Consider the following 20,302-nt stretch of genomic DNA (forward strand, 5'->3'; position numbering starts at 1 on the left):
CGTAAAAGATCGATGGTTTCGTTGCTTGTGTGTCACGTGGCGCCGTCTTGTTGAAAGTAAACGTTGTCCAAATCAATACCATCCAAAAATCATTAATCATCTCTCGATAGCGCAATCCATTCACCGTAACTGTTGCTTCAGCCTCATTTTCGAAAAAGTAAGATCCAATGACACCGCCAGACCATAAACCGCACCAAACAGTCACGCGTTGAGGATGGAGACGATTTTCAACAATAGCTCTTGGGTTTTACGAGCTCCAGATTCGACAATTTTGTTTATTGACGTGAACACCAAGGTGGAAATGGGCCTCGTCAGTTAAGATGATTTTTCGATGAAATTCCGGATCATTTTCATGCATTTCAAGGACCCAATCAGCAAAGACACGACGTTGTTGATGATCGGCCGGCTTGAGTTTTTGTGTTAACTGAACTTTATAGGCCTTAAGACTCAAGTCTTTATGCAAAATACAGTGTAATGACGTTAGAGGAATGGCTAATTCCAAAGAACGACGAGGAATGGATAAACCTGGGTTTTCTTTAACACTTTGGGCTACAGCAGCAATATTCTCAGTTGTTTTTGAGCGACGTGCACGGGTTTTATTCTTCACATCACTAACTTGTCCCAACAGCTCAAATTTTTCCACCAAATTCTGTATTGCGGTCCGAGAAGGTGCTTCACGTCGACCCAAAAATGTTTTAGTTTTACGAACTTTCACCATTTTTATAGTGAATTTTAATAATTTCAATGCGTTGTTAAAGCGTGTATCGTTCCATTTTCATTAATGGCGTAGTGTCTACTTGTCAAATGTCAAAAAATGACAGCTTCAAAAGTGACATTTACCGAAATAGCGGGCTGTTCAAAATAACACCTCTTATTGGAAAACCCTTTATATCGATTGAGACAGTATGAAGTCTGCAGGATAGTATTAATATAAAAGTATGTATAAATGATGTAGTGTAAGAATCTGTAGATGTAAATATAGTCGAAACGTATTAAATTGAATCATTAGAAGCTAAATTAAAGAAAGTTCCATTAAAAAAAAAATTCTAGTCACAAAAGTAGTCGAGAAATTGCAGTGAAAGTATCGAAAATATCATAGGATTAGGAATTGAAACAAATCCTTTCTGAAGTTCAGTTTTTTTAAAAAAAAACAAAAGAATTTACGAATTTTTTTCACACATTTAAATATATCATTTAAATAATCGCTCCGAGGTGATTGACTTAATTGAATTATTTAAACGAATATATGATTTAAGTCGTTTGGGATCTGAATATTCCATTAATAAAACTTGTAGTAATTTTTTAAAAATGTTATGTACACATACCATCAATAGTACAATAGTGTGGTAATAGCCTCTATTACTTTGAAAACACCTACAATTTAATCCTCGACATAGATTGATGAGTGTGGAATAACTCAAAACGAACAACCCATTCGACGTGCATGTGCAAATTATGTGTAATATCATATTTCTACTAATAAACACCAGAGTATCGATTTGTAGCTGTTCAAGTCTATCACCAAGGGAATTGTTAACTAGGGCACTATTTAATATATACTGCGTATAGTCCTGCTGCAAATCGTGCATCGTTTTCTTTGTTTAGCACGTTTATATATGAAGGTTTTGTCAGTAAAGATGATTTAACCCACTTTTTTTTAAATATCTATCGAATAGAACCAAAAATATTGGAAAATTTTAACATTTACTTTGGTAAAAAATTCAGCAGCTATGTAAAATGTATTTTATCCACACATATTCCAATTCCACCTTATTCAGAAATTCTAATTAATAATCTGATTCTTTTTAAGAAATATCTTCAGTAAATTATATTGAAGAACATTTATTTAGGAGTCGGTAATTTTCTTTTGTACGAGCTGAAATAACAAACGTTCCCCATTCGCGTTTATTGTTTTAAATTGAAATTTATTTCGTTAATTAAACAATATTAAATATATTATTCCAACTGTTTTAATTATAATTTGTTATTAAATTTATGTATATCAAAGAGAAGATTTTCATAATTCGTGACGTGAAAATCTGACTAATTCATGAAATGTTGGAAGACATCAAAAGTCTCCGATCTAAAATTGAATTTTATTGATGCCGCTAGAGACTTTCTAAGGTGAATCTAGACTTAATTGAGTTGTCCATTGCGGGGGGTTCCCACCTGGGAATATTCATATCGTTCAATTAATGGGATTGGTTTCAGATATTATTAGAGAGCATTATTAATAGCCTTGTACAGAGATGGATTTTGGAATCGTGATAGCAATCGGTTCAGAAAGAAACTAAAATTCAACATTTCAAGAAGATTTACCATATTTTTTGTGAATTTATTGATGAATTATGAATATTTAGCGTGAAAAATTCCGAGATGCCAGTGGTTTGAGTCGTTTTTGATTAAACAAAGACAAAAACATTAACAGAGGCAGTTTTTTAGTTTGAAACTATATCTATCAAAATATCTTATATGTAGCATTTAAGTCAGATAGAAACAGGTCTTGATAATTTTAAAAATTCAGTGAAATTTAGATAACCAATTTATTGGAGTTGCGTAAAAAATGAACCTCGAAAGGGTAGCTGTATCTTGCATTGAAGTTAATTGATAGAATGCGATCGAAATTGGATAAACGGTAAACATATCCAATAAATCCACTATTATTTTCCAAATTTGTATTCCCTTTGATCGAACACTCATACCGGACGTCGTAATCTATTCGTTTATATCACGTCGCATATTTTTGTTGGATATTGGCCAAACTCACAAAAAAATCCACGTCTCTCTTTCATCTATACCATTCGAATGAACAAGTGTGAGGTATAACAGGACGATAATTTGAATGCATGAAAATGTACGTTCGCAGTTCGATAAATTCCTGAAATGTCCTGAACATATCATCCCGGTTGTAAATAGAATTTAATATATCCTTCCATCAGAAAGATCGGTTTGCTTGCACCTAGATCCGATAATACATAGGAAATAATAAAACATATCTGAAAGAGTGACATGAGATTATTGTGAAAAATTGACGTCTCTTTGAAATTAGAACGTGCGTGGTCATATATTTTTTAAATTAATCGATTTCCATTCATCCAATGTTGTATTTTTATAGCCGATAATTCGACGACGTTTCATTTAAAATCTGATTTTGTCGTTCAATATTTCCAGTACCTCCCTGTGTGATATTTATTAGTTATTTATAATAACCCAACATATAGTCCTTTCGGTATGGTAACCTTTGTTAAACTTAATAACGTTATAATCCCCCAGATGCAAATCAAACGTACGAATACATGCAATTCGAATTTCCCATAACCTAATCTTACCTATATAGGTGATGGTGAAACCGAGCGTTGTACTTATCAAATAGGCGGCTACGGTGAACCATACTCGATTTGAATTCAGATTGCCGCTGTTGCCTGCAACAAGAACAATTTCAATTAAATCTATGCAAGATTCAATTTGCGCCTCGGGGATGGGAGAACTGATGAAAGACGTTAGTTTGCAGGTGTATGTATTCTGTCTGGATATTTGGGAATTGGAAATTTAAATAGGATGTTTCCAAAGATTATATTTATACAGATGATAGATAGTTTAATATACATTTTCTTAAGCAGATATTATCATCACTGATGATATTATCGATGATATTTACTTTAATTACTTACGAGGATGATTCCGGAACTACCTGGCCTCATCTAGTGATGGAGGTAGTTGCTTGTATTAGAAAGTACAAACGTTGTTTAAAATGTGTTTGGCAGCCTTTAATAGTGAACTTTACCAAAGGAGGGGGCGGCTCCAGAAATGATGAAGAAAACTCACGAAGCGGTACCGAATAATCGTCGAGTTAAAAAATGCGGTATTAACTGTATGTTTCGATCAAGTTTTTGGTAAAGTTTTACAGAAGTAAAGCCGTTTCATAACCATAGATGAAACATGGATCACTTCACATCTGAAACAAGTCAAAACAATGGATTGAAAAGGTTCCAAAGAAGGCAAAGACCATTCCATCTGTAGGCAAGGTCCTGGCGTCGGTTTTTTGGGATACACGTGGGATAATTTCACGGCGAGTATTATTATAACGTTTGAGCAAAGAAATCGAGCCAAGACAATACACCAGGTCACACATTCGTTAATGTAATGGCCAAAATCAATTAATGGAAGTTTAAATTGCTACCTCGTGCACCCTAATCGTCAAATTTGGTCTCTTTGGATTATTTTTTGTGTTTTCTTCGTTGGGTCAAGTACTTCAAGGAGCATTCTGGTATAGTTTCTCGATTTCGTTCATTTTATTTAGAAATCAAAAGAAATTTTGACAAAAATACGATCCTGGATACTTCAAAAATATATTTCTAGATTTGATCGCTTCGAAGTGTATAGATCGCAATAACAAAACTTTTTTCGACAAATTTTTGAGCGCTAATGTGTATAAAATCAAAATTTCAGTTGATTAGCGTTTATAAATGAGACAAATCATCCCGTATGGCTGTGTAAATAACCAAATTTTAATTATTTCGTAGAACTAAACGATGAATTTTGAATATAACGAACGCTACTTTCTAAAGCTTCGAGACTGTCAATAAAGCCAATTTTATTGGTTTCAGCTCTAAATAATTTAAAATTACTAATTTGCCGAACAAACAATTTCCACCAATAGATCTTTTCTCTATAAATGTCATTCTCGATATTCGTGAAAGCAAATTTCAAATAGAATAGCTAATTATTTTATAAAGCTACAGCAGCTTTAATATTGACAGTGTTGTTACTGAGGGTTGCCGACTAATTTCTATATGCCTGCGTACAGCTGATAACTGTCAAACATCAACACAAAGAGACACTAATAACACACAGAAGGGAAATTTAGAGATAACATACATGTTACTTATGTATTGAAACGATGACAATAATCGTGAGAAATACCATACCGGGTGTTTCATTAAAACAAAATCCAGTAAATCGAATGCGTATTTTTATATATTGATATCTGATTACAGAATCTTAATGATGAGAAATGAATTTTTGATTATAAGAGTCAACATTTTATAAGTTCCAATGCGAATAATTCCGATGAACGAATAGCTGAATGCAAGTTTATGGAGAGAAAACAAAACGGCATATACATATCACCGAATACAAATACAAAACGAAATTTCCGGTTTTAATTATAATTGTCTGACAGGAGAGTACACATACAGACAGTGGCACACATGGAGTTCAGTTCTGTGCAATTTATCTCGAATAACATTAAAATAAATGAGCGAAATAACAAAGGAAGTAAACTAGTTAATTTAATAGTCTCCCGGATCGCATTCAACAATTGTTTTCTCAGTGCAACGACATGAACCGTTGTTTGAATTTTGGAATGCATGTTCTTCTCTCTATACTGACGAACTTTACTCTTAAAACCGGAGGCTTTACCGCAGTTTAAACGATTGTTTTTCCCTCTTAGAAAATTTGCATATATGTTATTTATAAGTGAGAATTATAGTAATGGGTTGATTGAAAGGAAAAACACTCAAATTTCCGTAAATTATAATCATTCATTCATCATTCAGAATTAGTTGAGGGCTCGAGAGTTTACAAGGCAAAAAAATGCACAATCACTTGCCGATTGAAATCATATCGATATAATCTTTTCAAGCATTCCGCAATAATTTGAGGGGATATTTACTGGAAAGTGCCTTCAACCATTTAAGCGACTTTCTACCTGAATCCTGAAGATACCATTGACTGCCAAAGTGAGGAATGAGGATATTCTCAGGCGTATCAATAAAGACCGCGAACTCTTTAACATCGTGAAGAAACGAAAGATTGCATATCTTGGCCATATAATGCGAGGCCATAAATATCAATTCCTTCAGCTGATAGTCGAGGGCAAGATTGAAGGTAAGAGAGGATTGGGACGGAAGAGGATGTCATGGTTGCGGAACGTGAAGCAGTGGACGGGTATACAAGATATTCAGACATTGATCCATACCGCTAGAGATAGAGAAGCCATGAAAAATGTGGTCGCGAACATCCTTTAATGGATATGCATTAAAAGAAGAAGAATAATATTAAATTCCGGACATTTGTATCTTTATTTTGTTTGTTTTTTAGTTTTTACAAACTTTTCTCTACAAAATGTAATAATTTTTCTTCTCTGTCTCTGTCTCTAAATATTTTTTTTTTTAATTGAATAGTATCGAAATATCAATTTTGCAAATTCTCCGTAGATTTCGATACAAAAATTGCGTTACATAAAATATATTTGGATATTTTTACGAGAACAAGATGGATATCGTGGAAGTTCCACTCTTCCTTCGGGTAAGCGAACCAAAAGCATATTTAAATATCCCTAAGGACGTGTCATATTTTGCTTGGAATCAGTAAGAGCGGGATAATATGCTTTGGGAGCCTTTTATATCAATGAATAAGTGAAAAAGTTTCGAGAAGGAAATTTTGTATTTTTGTACCATCTAAATCCTATTACATCGACACACTTGAACGAAGATTTATATTGAATCGAAGATTGCAACAAAGCGTATACTGTATATCTGCTACGACATGATCATCTTAGGAGATATTAAACTTTTTTTGATTAAAAAAAAAAAATGATAATTTGTTCCAGAATCCATCAAACCAATTCAATAATATATTCGTTTCCTCATTTTTGATTCAAATGAAAATAAATTTGAAACAATATCCGAAATTATAACATCAAGTACGTCGCTAGTGAGAAACCTCAAATTACTAGAATCAATCGATGTAAGAACTTCATAAATTAGAGTGCTTCGAGTGAATAAACTGAATAAATTCTATAAGTTATTGTTATGATCGAAGAGAACATGCTGGTTGGGTCCATTTATCTGTTAATAATGGTTTCGGGCCGACAGATGGTGTGCAAGAGAGAAGCGAAGTTATGTACTTTGAATAGACAGAAGCGGGTGCATGGAAATTGTCTTAGGCCGGTGGTTGTTCGACGTAAATGGTTAGTCAATAACTTTATTGTCTTTCACGAAGCGCACGATTCCCATTGTATGAGCATCGAAATTATTTCAAATAACCAACGAAAACTGATTAAGAAAATACGAAATATCTACGAATTATTGGTAGCAACTTAAATAGGATGTCGCAGGAAAAATATATTGAATACAATTTCAATTTTTTCTTTTGGTCTTGATTATCGGTGTTTTGATCTTAGTCTCGGAACCGCTTAAAAAGTAATTAGTTATCAAGTGGCTGTGCTAAATCAATGACCAGGATGACATGGGATCCAGAACGTCCACATTCGAGTTAGAAACATTTTTAAACATTACCAATCGTGTAAGAAGGTCTAACATTCCAAAATTAAGAAGAGTAATATTATGGTCTTAATCTTATATCGCCAATAACATTAGAAAAATGGGATGAGTACTTCTCTAAATTGTTTACAGAAACAAGACCAGAGTTCAAAAATCAAAAACAGGACAATATAAACATTGAATTAGAATTAAAGAAGTAAAAGACGTTTGTCAGTCACTAAAGAATCGAAAATCTCCAGGCCCGGGTCAAATAGCACCAGAGTTAATTAAAAATAAAAATAAAAAATAAAAACTTTTTTCTCATCTGCAAATGCTTTTCCAGAAGTGTATAAATGGCGAAGCGCTACCCCAAGAGTGGAAAACATCTTATATGACTACCGTATATAAAAAAGGGGACAGAGAAAATTGCGACAACTACCGGGGACTTACAGTGCTGTGTACAATATCCAGAATTTATGGAAAAATCATAAAAAATAAAATCGAACAGGAATATTGCAACATGGAGGCAGAAGAACAGGCAGGCTTCAGAGCGGGGAGGTCGACTATTGATCATTTATTTACGATTTCGCAAATAATTGAAAAGAAAACCGCCAAAAATCAAGAACTCCACCTTTTGATGTTGACCTTAAAAAAGCATATGACAGCGTACCGCAAACAAAACTATGGGATGCCTTGGAAAGAACAAATATAAATGCGGCCCTAATAAAAGCAGTACAAAAACTTTATGAAAACAGTAAATCACAAGTAAAAATAGGAAACAAGGTCTCAAAAGGATTCTCCATCAATAAGGGGTTAAAACAAGGATGCTGTCTGTCGCCCACACTCTTCAAGATATACCTGGAACACGCACTAGCACACTGGAAAAGGAAATGTAAGAACATGGGCATCCCACACTATATACCCTGTGTTTTGCAGATGACCAAATAATCTTGGCACAGGACTACGAAGACTTAGAATATATGACAAGAAAGCTAGTAGAGGAATACAGGAAATGGGGTCTAGAAGTAAATTTTAGTAAAACGGAATATATGTGTATTGGAGGAGAACAACAAAATTTAATACTTGAAGAAACACAACAAAAAATAAGTCATTGTACAAAATACAAATACCTAGACATGATCATCACTAATGATGGAAGATTAGATGAAGCAATAGCACAAATAAATAACCAAGGAAGACAAGCAATAAGACAACTAAATAGTGTATTGTGGGACAAACACATATCCAAGGAAAACAAACATCGAATATACAATAGCATAATAAAAAGTATAACAACATATAGTAGCGAAGTCTGGCCTCTAAAAGAAAAAACAGTCAAAATGCTTGAAGCCACAGAAATGGATTATTGGAGACGCGCGGCAGGAATATCAAGACTGGAAAAAATAAGAAACGACAGAATCAGGGAGATCATGAAAGTGCAACACACGATTACGGAAGACATTAGGGTGAATCAGTTAAGATGGTACGGACATGTCCAAAGAATGCCTGAAGACCGCATAACCAAACAAATTTTAAATTGGGCACCACAAGGAAGAAGAAAGAGAGGAAGACCAAGATTAAGTTGGAGAGAAGGTATCGAGAAGGATATTCGAGAGAGAGGATTGGAAGAAGATCTTTGGGAATATCGAGAAAAATGGAAACTGGGAATCGGAAGACGGCGAAGAACGTTTTAACCCGATTAATAAAAAAAAATATTATGGTGGTACATTTATTTTATATTTACGAAGATTATGAGGCTGGTTTTTCGCATAAATTAATGTCTTCGTCATTACAAACCTACGTTTGTATAATATAATTATTACCTTGTTACTGTCTATTTTCTTGATGAATTGGTTTGAATCCTAAATTCCATTTCTGCCGGATGACGTTGCTATTGATTACGTATCCATTTATCAAACTGGTAATCTACTCACGTGTACAACTCGCTACATACATTTTATAACTGTATTAGTGCCGAACTAGACGAGCGTCAGTGGGATATTCCGTTATATAACTCATAAATTTATTTATCTCGTTATCTTGACTGAATATTTTTTCCTTCAATTAATTAAAAATTCATTTCATTCATTTAGATCCTTAAAATCCTTGCCGTAGAATATTTCGAGCAACAAAGACGCACAACCTTTTTTTTTTAATAAAATCTAATTAGGTTGTGCTGGGAATGAAAAATATATTTTGCTTTATTGACGTGGTTGAACAGATCTTTTTATTAACGGTTTTCCGGAGGCGGTATCGTCATTGATACGGAAGTTTTTCGATAAATAAGATTATAATTAAATATATACTGTTCAACCTCAACAATTGTTAATAATATAATTCAAAGAGAATAATTGAAATGCGGAATCTAAATTAAATTGTCGTTGAAAATATAATTCAACTAACTACGCATTTCGAATTATCACTTGGAATTATTTATTGGAACGATTCATGGAAAGTTTCATCCCACAGCTGGATAGGTCCTTGGATAATACTAAAAAGTGAAATAATACGGGTTTGGCAGAAGTTATGCCTTAAAGAAGGAATCGCTGTAGAATTGAGTACGTGTTTAATAATTTAAAGGCTTCTGGTCGGACCCCAAGAGATTTCTGGCTGCTTTTTTTTTCGATTCTTTTCCCCGGGATATTTATATCTTTTTCGTGGGATTCGAGAAAATTCCTTCTTCTTTATACCTAACAGAATGTGATGAATAAAATTTCAAAACTCACCTACAAAGAGTTTCACCTTTGGATTTTCGACTTTGTTTATATTTTCATTGGGGATTTTCGTCGGGAAAGTAAATGACAAAAGAAATTTGAACATTTTTATAAGTGGCGATGTTTATTATTGTTTCAAGTAAATTAAAGTGAATAGAAAAACTTTACCTGTACTATACTCACGAGAAAAAATACCAAAACTTTTTCCATTAAAATCACATAAATTATATTTATAATACAAACTCAACGAAGATTTTGCAGCGGTGGAGTGGATTTATACACACAGTATTTCTCAGTTACTTAATTTATTTATAAAATAAGGTCACTATTCGCTAATCTAAACACTAACACTTATTTCTGAACACTTAACATGATATATATATATATATATATATACCGATGTATTCGGGTTGATATCAGTTGCTAAACAAGGACGTATTAATATCCAAAAGAAGTTGTCGAATAGTTCTAGAAGGTAAACAAACAAATAAATATAGAGACCTTCCTAGAAATTCCTATGAAAACATGTTAAAAAAAACCGTCGCATTCGCCAAATTTTAGACTCTTCTATCATAACCGAACAGGAGCGGCTTGATGGTCCAGGTCGTGAACAGGTTCTTAACAATACTTTATACTTCAGAAGAATGAGATTGATATTATAATTATTTTAGGAGAAGCTATTCATTGAAAAATGAAATGAATGATTTCGGTTAGTCTAATATGAGTAATTTTGTTTGCTGTTGGATACGAGGCTAAAATAACGTGGAAAACCATGAAAAGAGAAAAGGAATTGCTTTGGAAACAATAAAATCTGCAACGAATTTCAATCAAGGGAAATAAGAAGTATCCGCAATCTGTCCTTTGGTGAATTCCCCAGCTTCAGGCGATCGGAGTTAAATCCCGAGATTTTCACGGATATTAAAAATGTTTGATCTGACAGGGGAATTTACTGGGAGAGTTCCGGGTTTTATGTTATAGAAAATATATTTGTTGTATGAATGAACGTGATTGGGGAAATGGTTCTAAAAAGTATTGAAATCGATAAACGGAAACACTGTATACTAAAGTGGAAACATTCATTATGAAAACCGTTTCCTATCGAATTATATTAAACATAAAAACTCACAGCGTTGAAATATTTAACAGTAATTCCCGAAAATTATTTCTCGACATTACACTCGATTATTGATGAAAAAGTTTTTGCCACAACTCTTCGGACTAAAATTGATTTTCTATAGAAAATTTATTGATTCTTGAAGATCAATCATTTGACGTGCGTTATTTTTATGTTTTTGTTTTTCTTAGCTAGGAAGATTTATTTCATAATTTTAACATCGTGGAACTTTTTTTTTTATAAAAAACTTTCAATCACATCTTTTGATGTAACCTCTAATACCTCATACTAGATCTATTAGCCAATTTTTCTCAATCTTTTCATGTTTCTTGGTCTTAAAAATGAACGATACAGCTAAGTTTAGCTTTTTTTATAACTTATAACTCTAATTTCTAGCCACGGCACATTATTAGTGACTTGGTCGTATTAAATAGCTGTATTTTGACTTTGATTAATATTTTTACATATTAAAATATTGGTTAAATGGGTTAATGTTGTGTATTTTGAACATCATGAGGTTACACATCAATTTATTGTTACGAAAAAGCTCGCGAAATGGCTCCTTAGACTGTCCCTGTCCAGATACAATGAACTCTCAAAATTCGGCGAATCCGCACGGCTCCTTTAATAATTTTTATAAATGGCGATCGCGCCTTTGAAGACTTTTTATTATAGAAGGCGGCTTATGTGTACTATTCCTTTTAAATGATTTTTAATAAAGTCTATTTATGTATTTATTTTGTTTCTTTTTGTTCTAGAACGAATTTTTTAGGTGATATTTATGAGTTGAGTGTAAAAAAATTAAGAATATAAGAGACATTGCATATTAATTCACCTCACGAATAGAAAGAGGGTAAATAAATACGAAAAACGTTACATTAAATTATTTAATAGGGACACAGTTTTTGATATATTTCTTTTTGGTTTCAATTGATACCCTGTACACGATAATCGATTACTTTAAAATCGAAAAATAACAGGTATTTTCCGTTTGAGTTAATTAAATCTGGAAAATTACTTAAATTTTTTCAAAAACCCTTTTTCAGAAGGGAAACTTTCGCTATTAATTTCGTTTGATTTCCGACCTTTACTCTACTTCATCTTCGGGGATTATATTACAGTCTTTAATTTACTTATACTTATAATTAACAACTTTCATCAAACTCCATAACCGTCAAATAAAGTTTGTAGCAAGATAAACGTAAATAAACTCCCGTAATCCAAAATACATTCCGAGCTGGTAGTAAATAAAACGCTGCGAATTATTAATTGCTGAAAACGATTTCGTTGCCATAATTTTCATCGGCGGATGAAAAGTTTGGTGAACTAAGTGACAATCTATAATATCGAAGGTATATTAAAGTTTTTCATCAAATTTCGATTCGAAAAATGGGATTTTTCTTAATTAAACTCAAAGTTATGTCACGAAAGAGCAACACGTTCATGATGTGTAGTTTTTGGCAACAAATTGGATTAATATTTGTTTATTTTGATGAAAAACAAAATAGAATCTGCTTATCTTCATTTTGAGTACTCTTGTTGAATTAAATTAACTGTTTGAAAACATAAATTAAACACAAACGTGCTACAAATAGCGAAGATATAATGTAAATTAGATTGTCCCTCGTCCAACTGTTACAAAATCTAAACATAAATTCTTTATATTGATGAACAAAAAACATTTCGAAATTAAAAATATAAATACATCGGATTTCTATATAGAGTAATTTTTAAAAGCTTTTCGTATCCTAAATTACTTCTCATAGTTCGCTAATTCTTTCGGTTTTTTCTTATGTTATTTTACTGTTTCTTCTGTTTTTCTATGCTTATTAAAATCAGTGTTGATTCAATGTCTTCTTCTACGTATCTTCTAGATAAGAAATTGTGTTGTCGTTCTTGGAAAACAAAGCTATTTACCTTGTTCATTCTTCTATTTTGGAAAATGGAGAATCCTTATCCGTAGAAATAGTTTCGTCGCCGACAATCCCCATACGTAGCTTGCTGGTTTCTATAGTTAACGACATTATGTAATACGTATCGTAAGTAATATTATGTAAAACAGCTAATCCGTAAGCAAACTCCCTACTTAATTTTAAAGGCAATAAACACCAACACCGCAGGCTGGATAAACATGAAATTCATTATTGAATGTAAACATTGAATTAATCACAGATCTTCGCTGACTCCGCTGGAGTATCACAGGAATTTATAATTTAATATGCAGGAACAAACATAGGACGAGAATTAAGTATATTATCTTATTGATTATATACGGACGGTTTAGTCTAGGAGACAACAATCGCCGTACGAGAAAAGTTGTAATTGAATTTTGGAACATTCAGATGGATTTGCAAGTTTCCCCATCGACTAATCATAACCGCCGAACTGATGTCTAATTTATCTGCTAGGAAGAGATGTGGTGAATCTACATCCGACATATGGAAAATCCGACATTAATCATTAAAGGCACAGTTGTATTCAAAATTCGTTTAATTAAAAGTGATAAATCTTTTTCTCGTTAAATTTCATACTCACAAAGTAAGATGCAGTATTCTAAATGTCTGTTGTATATTTGTCTTGAGTAAAATCGTATGTAGTAATGAAGATAGAAAATTGAAATTTAAAGTAAGATAGATACGACGTGTTATGGAGATATGTAGAAACCATAAATAATACTAGAACGTATCACGGGTGATAGATTATAATATAGTGATTCTAAACTACGAAAGAGTGAAGACTAGATTCAATCAAATAATTTCTATTCACCTTCAACTTATTATACGTATGTATTTTCGTTTAATATAGGAAGAAAATGAGGTCCTTATATCATTTTAGAGCGAACCGCTCTATCTGAGTATTAGAAGATAATACATTAATCCTCTTCAGGGCCTTTATGAAAATTCCTCGGTTTACGTGAAAACAAAATCCTTTTCACGTTCTCTTCGCAATTTCCTTTTTCAATATGAAGACGCATTCGCTAATCTTTCAGGAAATCATCATTTCACAGATATAAGAGTGTTATTTAAAATATGGAGCTGTCGTAAATTGAAAACCAATTTTCGGAAAGAGATTATACTAATTTGACGTAAACACATAGATTCGATAGGATTAGTTGTAATTAATTTTCGAAAAACTGATGAACATCATTAAATCTATACGAAGTACCAACTCTCAAAAAACTAGGTGTAAAATTTCATTTCTATTAGTCAAAAAAAAGTCATTTAAGTGAAGCTACTTTTTTAATTTCGAAACAACGGATTCTTTACAATTTTGTATGTTAATTTATCATTGTTTCTTGATGTACAAGCTCAGAAATGTTATCCGGACTCTGCTGCATCGAAAAGAACCTTTTGTTAATCGGATTGCTGAATTTAAACGTGGTCGTACAGACCAGATGATGATGAAGGTTCTGGTCGTCTAATTGAGGTGGTTACTCTAGAATATCTAATCGTAAATTGAAATTGCGGAAGATAACTGAGGCCCTAAAGATATCAGAAGACAGTATGTTTACAATTATGCATGAACATTTAACCATGAGAGAACTTTTTTCATAGTAGGTGCCGCGTTTAATCATAGTAGATCAAAACCAACGTGTTTATGATTCAAAGCAGATATTTACACAATTCATCATTTCACTCTGGAATCAAAGCGATTATGCTCTGAGTGTATTGCAATCGGTGAATCACGTTTGAAGCTTTCAAACGCACAACCAAAACCACCAAGATAATGCTTCCTTATCCACCGTATAGTCTAGATCTGGCCTCCACTGATTACTACTTAGTTAATTGAAGAAGAAATTGTTGCAACTGAAGATTTTTTTGAGGAAAATAAAACAAATCCGTCTACAAGTACGGCATCGAGAAGCTAGAGAATCCATGGAATGATTGTATTGCTCTCGAAGGAGATTACATTGATAAATAAAATCGATTTTAGTCCAAAAAAGTGTGGTATGAGGTAATTTGGACTCGGAAAATTCAGGGTAGTGTTGAAAGATTGAGTTTGTTTCCAAGACTATAGAAAATTTTTAGAGATAATTTAACTTGTCGGATGATATACAGAGAAAACAACACGGAATTCCAGTTATTTTATTAGAATATTTTATCCTTTGCACAATGGTCCTATAAAAGTATTCCCGGTTCATATTTTATTCATATTAAACTCGACTTTTCACCTTTGGAATAAATGGAAAATATGTAGGCGAAACATTGGACATGGAATCTACATGAAAGTTCAAAAATTTTGTGAAAAAATTCCGAAATTGAGAATTGGACGAAAACAATTTGCATACGACTAAATTTTGCTCAATAAAAAAGTAGCATATGAATTCTAGTCTTGATACACCCTGTATATCAAAGAGGGTCAAAATATTTTTCTACTTATGGCGATGAATATCCATCTTTTTAATTTTTATTATGCTTAAGCCTCACTAATTAAAAAGGAGGAATGAGCAGAATGTCTCAAAGGGCATTTGCACCAATAGACTTGGTTTTTAAGATTGAAATATGTAAAGGATATCTCAAGGGGTAGAAAACTTAATATTCATAATGGAGTAGAGTCGTTTGAATACTTTTTGGTTTTGTTTTAGCGTTTCTTAGATGTAGTAGAATACAGACGAGAAAAGGTGGTCGTAAACTTTAGTTAAGGAGCTGGATGACGGCTTTTATAGCTTAAAACAAAAGTTGTGAAAAGGATTGGATTCAGTTCATAAATAAACGTTTCACAACATGAACAAAATGAAGGAAGAAATAATGTTTGCGATACGCAAATCTAGTTCACATTATTTCTATATTTGTAATAGTTTAAACAATTTTTTATAATGGAATTTTTTAGTTACTGGATAATGGTTGTTCGTAGTGGATTTGAAAAGTCGTTTTCGCATGTAGGGCTCCCGAACTAATCGGTAGGGATGAAAATTTAAGATGAAAGTGATCATTGCATTTCTTAACTGAGAGCAACATTTTGAGATTGGATGAAGGATGATGGGAAAAACTTAACATTTCATATAATAATAAGTTGCGGTATAGAGAAAGCTTTGAGAATTTTCCATTATAACGAACTCTGAAATGATGAACTTTGAGAAAAGTCAGATAATATTTGCTCTAGAAAAATTGTTGTACGTACGAGACGTTATTATGAAAAAAATCATCATAGTTTCCATCATTTCAATTGAGTGAATAAAATATTAGAAATTTTTAAATATCAATCTCGATCGCAGAAAATGTATTAAAACAATTTTCACGCACTTCTTACCTATTGAAACATTTGTTTTTGTTTTTAAATTATATTTTACTTCATTACACGGATTTTGACCTACGAAAATAATATAGTAGGTGATAAAAACCAATTGAAAAATGCCAGTAAATCAACTTCAATTGATAAAGATCAACAAATATTATTTATTAATCGTAGTATCAATATATCCGATTAAAGAATGGAATTAAATAGATTTAATTTGTGATTATCGTCAAAATAGCCTCTCTTGTTATATACAATTGCGAGAATATTTCTAAGAATTTGTTTTTCATTGATAAGTGTATAAATACTCACGTGAACAATAGATTGAATTAAAGTAACTGAGAAAATGAAGCTCTTAATATTAATAACAATTATTCTAGCTAAAACCAGAGGCGACGAAGAAGGTGAAAAATTATTTTATCCATAATATAATATTAATTTAACTCAGGAATATCAGAAATAGTTATCACTGAATTGAAAGTGGTATTAACGGTAAAATGGAAAAAATAATTGTTTATTTTTCATTATTTTATTTATTTTTAAGTCGAAAGAAGATGCGGAGGCTGTAGTACTGAGAAAAGTAATTTAATTTTCAGTTTATGAAGAAATTGATGATTATTCTGATGATTTGGATGCTCCTGCGATGCCAACACACCTGAGATCATCAACAGACATAATCTATCACTTCTATTGCCAGTTACATCCTAGTAACACTTTCGATATAAATATAAACAATGTGGATCTTTTAAAATATTCCAACTTTTCTGCAAAAAAAAATACATTATTTATAATCCACGGTAAGCTTTTTAACAACGTATATCATTGAATTACGAACATTAAAAATCCAAAATGTAGCTTTAAATTAAAAAAATCGCGGGTCTTATATTAAGAAACGTATTTTTTTAATTTAGAATTTTTAAGGGTGGAAAAATAACAATGAATCTAGTGTTAACCACAAAATTAGAGAAAAAATTTTGCATTATCACGACATTAACGTAGTGGTAGTGGATTGGAGCAAGATGGCTGGCGGAAGTTATTTATCAGCTAAAAATTCAGTTACAAGAGTAGGAAAATACGTAGCAGATTTCATACTCAAATTGAAGGAATTGTTTGGACTAAAATTGAGCAAAGTGAAATTTGTTGGACACTCTTTGGGCGCACATATATGTGGAAATGCAGGTAAGCCTAAATAAATTTATATTGATGATACCATACACGTTTTTTAAGCTCCACTTTACAAAAATTTTCATACAAAATATTAATCAATTTGGAATTGAAATTTAACCCGAATTATTTCGATTTGATGATACATCAAAAGTTTCAATTTCTTTTGATCATATTCATAGGAGCTGCACTTGGTGGAAAAGTAGATAGAATCCTTGGTTTAGATCCTGCAGGACCTTTATTCACAATGAAAAATAAAGATAATAGATTGGACGCTAGTGATGCTCGTTTCGTACAAGTTATTCATACTAGTGAGTTATTATATTTTTCGTTTCAATCTAACTTTTCTACAATTTGGTTTCGTCAACTAAAACTTTTTCCAAATTATGTAACAGGCACTCCTTTGGGGTTCGGTGAGCCAGTAGGTGATGCGGATTATTTTCCGAACGGTGGTTCTTCTCAACCCGGTTGTGGTTGGGATCTTATAGGTACGTGCGCTCATTCTAGAGCATATGCTTTGTACGCCGAAAGTCTGGGCTCCGAAGGATTCATTTCCAGAAGATGTAAAAGCTTCGACGAATACAAAAAAGGTCGCTGTGAAAATACTCAGAAATCAGTAATGGGAGGTTTCGAGCTCGATTATAAGTAAGCACCTTTATGAATCATATGATTATTAATTTTTCATTTCGTTTCGATGATTTTAGAGCGAATGGAACGTATTATCTCCGTACAAACGGGCATTCACCCTATGCAATGTGGTGAATATTGAAATTTGTTATTATTATTTACGAAAATTATGATTTGTTACTAAATTTCCATGTTTTATCTAACGCTTTTATAAAGTGTTGATCAGAAATAAAAGAAACGGCTTTTTATTTTACTTTACCCTTTAATGAATCCTTGTAATCAATTTATGAGTGAATTGAAAGCTATTTATATTGGAGATAATTGGAATTTCAGTAATAGGATAATAAAGAAAATATAACAAACTCTGGATTCCTTTTCAGTGAAGCAAAAAATCGAGTATCTTTTATATTCTTTAAAAGAAAGTTGTTTTGTTAGTAAAAACAATTAAATATCAATAACTGAGTGTTTCAAATCTATACCTATTCATCGACCTTCGAATTCAATGATTACTGAAAGACGTATCATCAATATTCATCTCTTTTGATATAAAAAAATACCCCATATACTGAAAATTGACATTTGCCCCTTAGGGATTTTGTGGCTGCAATCTTGTTGTAATGGTATTGGAAGCTGAATTTAAAATCTCAATAGCCTTTCAAACTCCGATCTAAATGTCAGTGCTCGCGGGATTTTCGTACGGATATATAAAAATAAAATATAGGTAAGATGTAGCAACTTTTAAAAATGTGGTCAGATTCCGCATGTTTCCTTACAAAAGCTATTTGATAAACTTTCAATGTATATTTTTCATTTCAACGTTGATTAAAAACGTTAGCAAAAGAAGAAAAAACAAACATTTTCTATTAAATATTTCTTAATATAAGGAAAACAATGAAATATAGGAATTCAATACGTATTGTTTTATGAAAATTGACTTAACGGATGAGTAAACCTATTCAAATTTGACGAGATATGTACAATAAATGTGATTTTATGTCTGTTGATTGCTCAATAGATTCCTCATCAACCTTCAATGCCATAATTTCCACTTCAGAATGAACATTGATCATTCAAAATCCTAAATCAGCATTGTTTGGGTAAATTCAATTACACAGCTCTCCCTTTGTATATATATTTGGGAAAGATCTAGTTTAATGAATTCGCAAATTAGCGGGTTCCGCTCGAGAGGTGGTTACGCCTCTGTACGGCGAAAAAAAAACACACCAAGTCGTGCAGACCGTTCCGGAATTGTGGGCGTGCAAGGAATATTTGCATAAATAATTGGGTGGAAGGGACTGTTTGGGAAAAACCGCTACTTCGGTAGAGTCGTAGCAGAGTGCTTTAAATTCAAACTTGTAAAGTCACAAATTCTTGTGCAAAATGTGTAGTGATATCATGACTGTCAGTAATGCAAACGCTGAAATAGTATTCTGCTGAATGCATGAGAATCTCGAAGACAGTGATTTGTTACGACGCTATTTAAATAGAAAATGTGACGATCCTTCTAGTATTTGACGAATGCGCATAAATTCAATTTTAGACAAATAAAACACAGAATTCCAATTTATTATTTCCTAAAAGTATTATAGTCCTTACTAGTATGAAATTTCGAACGGTATTGTCGTCTGAGGTATTTTCTTAAATACCAATAAGTTTATCTTCCTTTACGTTTGATTTATAACTTACCATATATTTTTAGCCTTGATAAAGATCGAATAAAGGATCGAAACAATTAAATTTAGAAAAACGTCGATATGAACCTTGTTTTAAGCCACTCTAAACAATTGGACGATGTTCTGTTTACCTGTACATTCCAGAATGTTCCTCATTCGGAAGATTTTTTATATCCTACGCCCCCAGGGCCCTCTATTTTGTCCTTTATTGTGAGTAGTAGAATCCTGTGAAGACATAACCAAGGTATCACTGTTCGAGATTGATATTTCGGCATTGAACTGTTATAAAAAAAATCATTTTACTCTATTTTATTTTTTGAAATTTGCATTTTAGTATTGGTCTATGCAACCACATTTCAAATTCTGCAATAGGATTGAATGTGGACGAATTGAGTGACCAGATTTCATGACTAATCCTTGGTGATGTATCATTGTAGGAAATCAAAAGTAGGAAGGTTTTGTCAATTTTTCCGTAGTTTTTCGTTGAGTTATGACATTTCTTGACCAGTT

General features: G+C 32.4%; 2 protein-coding genes across 2 annotated transcripts in view; one reads left to right on the forward strand and one right to left on the reverse strand.

Moving 5' to 3' along the window:
• LOC130895365 (butyrophilin subfamily 2 member A2-like) overlaps nt 1-20,302 on the reverse strand; it is a 168,226-nt gene that overhangs the window by 6,699 nt on the left and 141,225 nt on the right. The window contains exon 6 of the mRNA XM_057802604.1: nt 3,330-3,422. Coding sequence (XP_057658587.1) covers nt 3,330-3,422 — 93 coding nt within the window. The remainder of the gene's footprint in view (nt 1-3,329; nt 3,423-20,302) is intronic.
• Nucleotides 16,573-18,357, forward strand: LOC130895364 (pancreatic lipase-related protein 2-like). Its single transcript, XM_057802603.1, has 6 exons — nt 16,573-16,732; nt 16,925-17,125; nt 17,250-17,507; nt 17,675-17,803; nt 17,888-18,137; nt 18,197-18,357. The coding sequence occupies exons 1-6, from the start codon at nt 16,675-16,677 to the stop codon at nt 18,252-18,254; spliced, it is 954 nt and encodes a 317-aa protein (XP_057658586.1). The 5' UTR covers nt 16,573-16,674; the 3' UTR covers nt 18,255-18,357.

This window comes from Diorhabda carinulata, chromosome 6 (assembly GCF_026250575.1).
Source record: "Diorhabda carinulata isolate Delta chromosome 6, icDioCari1.1, whole genome shotgun sequence".
Classification (NCBI taxonomy): Eukaryota; Metazoa; Arthropoda; class Insecta; order Coleoptera; family Chrysomelidae; genus Diorhabda; species Diorhabda carinulata.

What these genes read in the sequence shown, in the direction of transcription:
- LOC130895364 (XM_057802603.1), top strand. Translation starts at nt 16,675, where the DNA reads ATGAAGCTCTTAATATTAATAACAATTATTCTAGCTAAAACCAGAGGC. An exon ending in TACATTATTTATAATCCACG is followed by an intron (nt 17,126 to 17,249) that starts GTAAGCTTTTTA and finishes AGAATTTTTAAG; the next exon opens with GGTGGAAAAATAACAATGAA. An exon ending in CGTACAAGTTATTCATACTA is followed by an intron (nt 17,804 to 17,887) that starts GTGAGTTATTAT and finishes ATTATGTAACAG; the next exon opens with GCACTCCTTTGGGGTTCGGT.